The sequence below is a fragment of the Lepisosteus platostomus genome, chromosome 3 (assembly GCF_059453375.1).
Source record: "Lepisosteus platostomus isolate fLepPlt1 chromosome 3, fLepPlt1.hap1, whole genome shotgun sequence".
Taxonomy (NCBI): domain Eukaryota; kingdom Metazoa; phylum Chordata; class Actinopteri; order Semionotiformes; family Lepisosteidae; genus Lepisosteus; species Lepisosteus platostomus.
In genome coordinates, this window is record NC_142613.1 from 11,529,925 (window position 1) to 11,536,812 (window position 6,888).

At 36.7% G+C, this 6,888-nt stretch overlaps 1 protein-coding gene across 1 annotated transcript; it reads left to right on the plus strand.

Annotated features, from left to right (window-relative positions):
• Positions 1-1,595, plus strand: drd7 (dopamine receptor D7). The gene has a single exon (XM_088627098.1). The coding sequence runs from the start codon at positions 1-3 to the stop codon at positions 1,339-1,341; it is 1,341 nt and encodes a 446-aa protein (XP_088483224.1). The 3' UTR covers positions 1,342-1,595.
• Positions 1,596-6,888: the final 5,293 nt, after the last annotated feature.

The following is a 6,888-nucleotide window of genomic DNA, read 5'->3' on the forward strand; positions in this document are numbered from 1 at the left end:
ATGACTAATGATACCTGGCTTCAAGATGGTACTGGCAGCAAGATTCAAGGGCTCCTGGCTCGATCCCTCACTGCCTGCCTGCTTTTGCTCTTTGTCATCAGTACGCTTCTGGGGAATGCTTTGGTGTGTGCAGCTGTGGTGAAATTCCGCCACCTCCGCTCCAAAGTCACCTATATCTTCGTAGTCTCGCTGGCTGTTTCCGATCTTTTTGTGGCTACCCTGGTTATGCCCTGGAGGGCAGTGGCAGAGGTGGCTGGGTTCTGGCCATTTGGCAGCTTCTGTAGTGTTTGGGTGGCCTTTGATATCATGTGCTCCACGGCTTCCATCCTTAACCTGTGCATCATCAGCGTGGACCGTTATTGGGCGATCGCCAACCCTTTCCGTTATGAGCGCAAAATGACCCGTCGGGCGGCATTAGTCATGATTGGAGTGGCTTGGGCTCTCTCTGTCCTCATTTCCTTTATCCCAGTGCAGCTGAGCTGGCACAAAGCTAATGGTACCTCTCCTCCACCAAGCACTGCTAAGCTTTCTGAGACCTGTGACTCCAGCCTGAACCGTACCTATGCCATCACCTCCTCCCTGATCAGCTTCTACATTCCTGTGATCATCATGGTTGTCACTTACACCCGAATCTACCGCATAGCTCAAAGGCAGATCCGCCGCATTTCCATTCAAGAGAGAGCGGCTGAGCATGCTCAGAACTGCCATGGAAATCGAGGTCTACCCGAGGGTGGCCTGAAGAACTCTTTCAAGAAGGAAACCAAGGTCCTCAAGACTCTTTCCATCATCATGGGTGTCTTTGTTTGCTGCTGGCTGCCATTTTTCATCCTCAACTGTATGGTCCCTTTCTGTAACCCAAGCATCCACCACCGAGGTCAGCTGCCCTGTGTGAGTGAGACCACTTTTGATGTCTTTGTCTGGTTTGGTTGGGCCAACTCTACTCTCAACCCTGTAGTCTATGCCTTCAATGCTGATTTCCGCCGGGCCTTTGCATCACTACTGGGCTGTGGAAGACTGTGTCCTAGTAATGCAGTCGAGACAGTGGATTTTAGCAATGAACTAGTGTCTTACCACCATGATACCACCAACCATCAGGAGATTCAGCCACTCAGCTATCCCTATCTCCTTCCCCATGTTGTTAGGCCACCCAGCGAGAAGGAGCTGTCCTTTGATGACGTGTCCCAATTCTCTCAAACAACTCGCAGGGACAGGGATCAGGCAGGAAGTCACCCTGTTATGGTCCATGCTGATGGAGATACTGATGTGTCACTGGACAAGATCACTCCCTTTACACCTGAAGATCATCCATTTAACTTGGTTCTGTTTAAACAGAGTCTATGATCCACACCCAGAGAGAGGGTTCTGGTGCAGGTACGGGATATTGTAAAAAGAGCTATCCTTTGTACACGGTCATGTAGAAAATGCTTGAGTGCAGACTGTGTTACTTTTGGTAGGTTTGCAGAATGCTGAAAATTCTGTACAGAAGGTGGACTTCACAAGTTTTTTTCATTAACATTGTTTGGACAACTGGCTTAATTTATTTTAGGATTAGTGGCCTCATCGTTGACTTCAATGTGATAATTTATAAGCAAAATATGTAGTAGATGGTGCTTTCATTGTCAGTTGCCTATCCAAAATTTTTAAAAGGACTGAGGCATCCTCAAACAAATAGTTCTTAATGTGGAGAGAATTTAAAGTTATTAGATCATGCTTGTGTTAACCTGTATTAAATAGCTTCAGTCTCGATTTTACAAATAGCTTAATTGGTGCTGGAAGACTACAGATAAACAGCACGTTGATTATGCATCTACAAATGAACTCTGCAAATGAATTCTGCAAACTCAGCTTACATACTTCTTACTGATGAACAATGCCTGGGTTTACGTTTTCTTTGTTCTCAGTTGTCTTGCACTTTTCAAGCTTTTAACAACGTCAGTTACATATTATTATTCTTCATGTGTGATGGTGATACACAGGTAGTGTACTTATTTTTACTTTGAATTCAGCTCTATCATCCATATGTTTATTTTATTCATACATTCTGAATTGAACAGTTGGTTTGCTGTGCCATTTTTTAAAGTGGTTTCAACAAGGAAGTAGTTGTTTTTTTAACATGACGGGTTTTAAGTTTTTATTGTGGATCTACATGAAGAAGATAGTAAGGACCTGGGAATGAAGAGTAAAACAAGGTAAAAAAGACTCATAGATGAACATATGCAGGTACCGATGGCGTTTAATTCAATAAAACAATTTATTTTGGAAGATGTTTTTTAGTACTCAGCATGCAGGTTTTCTTAATTTTATAATTGTGTAACATGGATGATATTTTATGGTTCATCTGAAGTCATTCAATCCTTTTTATTTTGGCATTGCAATCTCATCTGCACATTTGAGGTTTTTCTTTTGATGTGATTTGTATTAGTGTGAAGACCTTCAATATAGAGGTGTGTCATATTATTACTGCAATACTACTATTACTTTGTTCTATTATTGTATTTGAAATGTATCTTTATCATGTGGTGTTTGTTCACGTTATTAATTTTGCTTTAGTCTTTCTAAAGATAATACACATCTTCTCAAGAATGATTAAATATAGTGTTATTGACTAGTAATATTACAGTACTCTGCTTTTTTATATTCTACTGAGATATTGAAAATGAAAGTTTTAAAATAGAATTGAAGGAAGATTTTTGTAATCACCTTTTTTAATATAAGAAACAATGTCTCAGTTTTAATTTTCAAGAACAATAAGCTGTATTCAAATCAGCTGTAGAAATTCAACTGGTTTAGCTGTAGAAAAACTAAAAGTCATCTGAACTAAGACTTTGTTTGGTTCATCAGTTAATGATGGTTTTGAATAACCAAGGTCCAATAATCATGTCCACTGATGCTGAATAAGCTCTCGCTGGTTAATGTTTCCTATTATGTTTCAGAGAATTGATTCAAGCCAGCAAGAAACAAAACTTCTCGAAAACGTGTCACAAGTCAACCCTGAAATATGTCCTCAAATCTAAGTGTTTAATTTTAAATAAACCAAGTCACACCTCAGTTTCCTCTTTAAACCAGCAAAATAGCCCATACTTGCTTTTATTCGTTTAATTTGAAATAATCTGGTAACTGATATCTAAGGATTTTAGTAAGTGTGCAAGGTTTTCATACAATCTAACAAAATCTAAACAAAATCAAACATGCATGTAACAAAATCTGAATATGCAATGATTTTGAGTTGGACAAAATCAACACCACATAATAAACATTTTACTTGCTCCCCTTTGTTTACTTTTAGGAAAAATCATTAAAAGACATCTGAAAGCATCCATCTAAACATTTTCTAACTACTTCATCCAATTCGGAGTCACAAGGACGCCAGAGCCTTTTTTCCCACTACACTTGCTCCAAACTCAGAAGTCTTGACAAAATTTGCATGATACTGTATGTGTTTTGTGACTTTGCGATGCATCAGGTACTCCAAATGTTGTGCAAATAATTATTGGATCCCCAGTAAAACAGTCAACAAGACCAACAACAGATCTAGCAAAACCACATCTATGACTAGGCTTAGTAGCGGATTCAGTAACCCTCTAATTTTCTAATATACACCAAAACATAGCCCTAGTTTGACTATATAGCCTAGTTTAACTCACTTAATAGCCAAAAGCTGTGCAAGATAAGATCTTAAGAAAGCAGATAAATGAGGTCATGTGATCAGTCAATACAATCATATTAGCAGGTCATGTTCCTAAAATCCAATGAAATATTATCATTTTACGACCCTTCAGAGATTAGATCCTACAGTATATAAAGAAAATGCATTATCAGTATCTACAAAGTAACTAAACCATTTATTTCAGTGTACAGTACTTCAGTGTACTTTTCAACACTGCAGGAGAACATATATTTCTTTATGTTCTTCTTAGCGACTTTTAGAAACAACTGGGCATCAGCTATTCTTTTTTCTTAATTTTTGACAAATCTGTGCAGAAGAGTGCATTTCAGAGTGAAAAATTAGCAAGAATTAAATGCAATTAATGTGTTGTGACTGTTCTAAATCCAGTCATTTTCAGTGACTTCCAATCAAGTTGTCTGCTGGGAGCAAGCATGAAAACCTGATTCAAATCAACTATTTAAGTCAACATATATTATTACTAACAACAATATATATTAGCAATAATACAATACAATATAACTGTAAAGCACCAATATACAGTAAAAAACAGGAGAATTGTATATAACATCTTTTGTTTGACATTTTCAAATAAATGAGAATATTAGAGTATTATGCAAAATGCATATCAAGTATAGATGTAAAACTGCATGGTTAGGTTCTGACTGAATTGAAAAGCTGGATACGGAAGGGATGTGTGGGTGTATTGGGAAACACTGTTCTTAACCCATCATCCTGTGGAATTTATAAATACTAATAAATGGGTGAAATTGTGCTTTGTTAGGGGAACTAACTAACTGGTCACTATGTTGGTATAGTCAGAAATAATTGGAATTGGAACTTGTCCACTGAAGAGCAGGTGAGAAATGGAATGGGCTTTCAAATAGGTATGAGGGATTTATATTTAGATTTATCACAATATGATCAATTTATAAACCAGGATTATATTGATTGTCAGATACATTTTTACTATTTGATGAGAAAGTTAACATTAATTACACTACTACTCCTAGAAAATGTCTTAGACAGTGGGAAAATATACTGTAGCTCAACATACAGTAATATCCTGTTAAGAAATAGAAGCTGCTCATGAGACATAGATAAAGACAGTCTCTATTACTGCATCAACTTCACAAGAAAATATAATGGGGACATGTTTAATACATTACTGAGATTTTTTTATGAGTTCCCTGCATGAAACTATTACCTCTTTTAACACATAGTGCGTTCACTTCAGACATGGAAAGTTTACTGAGGCTTACTTAAAGCTAATTTGAAACTCAGTCATGCACGAATTCAAGCTTGGCCGCTCAAAAACTTTAAAACAGGAGGACCCTGTAAACCCATGACATGTTCTTCAACTAAGACAGTTTACTGCACACATTTACAGGACTGGGTTGTTTCACTAATTGAGTTATTTTCATGACCTTCTTATCCTCTGTCTTTTGGTTGAGATGTAAAACGTCCCTGTTGTAAATGGCTCTGAAGCAGCAGTCGTTGGTGCATGTATCACCCCTAATTAACTCAATTAATGACTTTGAATAAACACTCAGTGGGATGAATAATGATTTGTTTGGGAGATCTCGGTTTTTGACTTGATTATTTTGGGGAAACATTTTCGTCAGGGGAGTTAAGGGGGACGATTCAGAATCTACCAAGCCAGTAAACATAGACTTATCTGTTATCCCAATCTGAACTGTCTGCCCCAGAGTCTCAGTTCATTAAAACACAACAGGGATCATTGACTGAAAGCTTCTGTCCCAATTTGCATTGAAATTTATCCTCAGTAAACCCTTTTACCGACAGGCACATGCTGTGACTGTGAGCTCAAGCTGTGCTCAACATATTTGGTCAATTACAATTAGATGTTCAAGATTAGCAATTCACAATGCACCAGAACATCATGCAACAGTACTTTAGCAAAAGAATCATTGAACAGGGCTTGTTTCTGTCATCTCTAATGAACCTCATTGTTATTCGACATCAGTGTTATGAACTGCAAAAAAGCGTATCTTTTGCATTAATAGGATTATTAATGGATTAATAATGCTGAACTTCATTTCAGCTTCAGGCCTATATGAATTAAAAGAGTACTGATGTTTGTGGTACAAACCAGGTAATCAGACATCGGAAAGCAATTTATCATGTGCAGTAACCATATCAAAAATAAATCAATTTCCATCAAAAACACATTTGATGCAAAATATATCTTCATTCATTGTAACTGAATTGTTGTATTAACTTTTTAGGAGTTAAAATGGGAGAAGAAGACTAAATTCCAACAAGAAAAAAACAAGGCAATCTCTCCAAATGGAAGGAGGAAGAGACAATATGGTGAAATATTGTACATTTGTAAATGAAGCTACTTTTACAGTAACTGGGATAGAGCATTTTGAGAATCCACAAATCACTTGGGCAGGCCTATTGTACAGCACGAGTAATGATGCACTCCTATGTAAGTTAACTGAATTTGCTTACTGCTTTAAAGATTTTAACATCTATAGTTAAACTTGCTATATGTGTGCTATGAACTTCTCATATGTGTGAAAAGTCTAATTGTTTGTTGTTGTTGTTGTTGTTGTTGTTGTTGTTGTTGTTGTTGTTGTTGTTGTTGTTGTTGTTGTTATTATTATTATTATTATTATTATTATTATTATTATTATTATTATTATAATAGCTGTTGGAAGAAGAGATGAATTCAATCTTAGGACATCTGTAGGTGTGCTCTTCAATTTCTCTAGTTGGAAAATGTGTTTATGATCTCAGATGATCCTGGCAAACACATAGAACCATACTAGACTTGACACAGAGTAGACAGCTGAGAGTTATGTCTCTTCTCCTAGATCATTTTGGCAAAACAGCACAGCTAACTGCAACAACACTCTTTGGAAGCTGAATAACTATTTTAATTCTGTTTTGAAACAACTCTCATGAAACTGGAATCCACACTTTATGGCTTTCTAAATATCCAATTTACATCTTATTCTCAGACTAGCTCAGTTTTTACTGGAAAAAGATTAAATTATCTTTTCTATGTTGAATTAATCTGTTTGAGATTCTCTGGGACACCATTAACTACAGTAAATTTCCAATGAAATCTAATAAAAAAACTGGAAGCCTTGAGGGCAATTCTAAATGTTAGAAGATTTTAAGTGGGAATTCATCGGAGCAGGGATTACCATTGTCAAAGAAAAAGAAATGAATTCTTCATCAGTCAAAGTGGA

Excerpts from the sequence above, each read along its gene's own strand:
- drd7 (XM_088627098.1), top strand. The coding sequence starts at position 1 with ATGACTAATGATACCTGGCTTCAAGATGGTACTGGCAGCAAGATTCAA.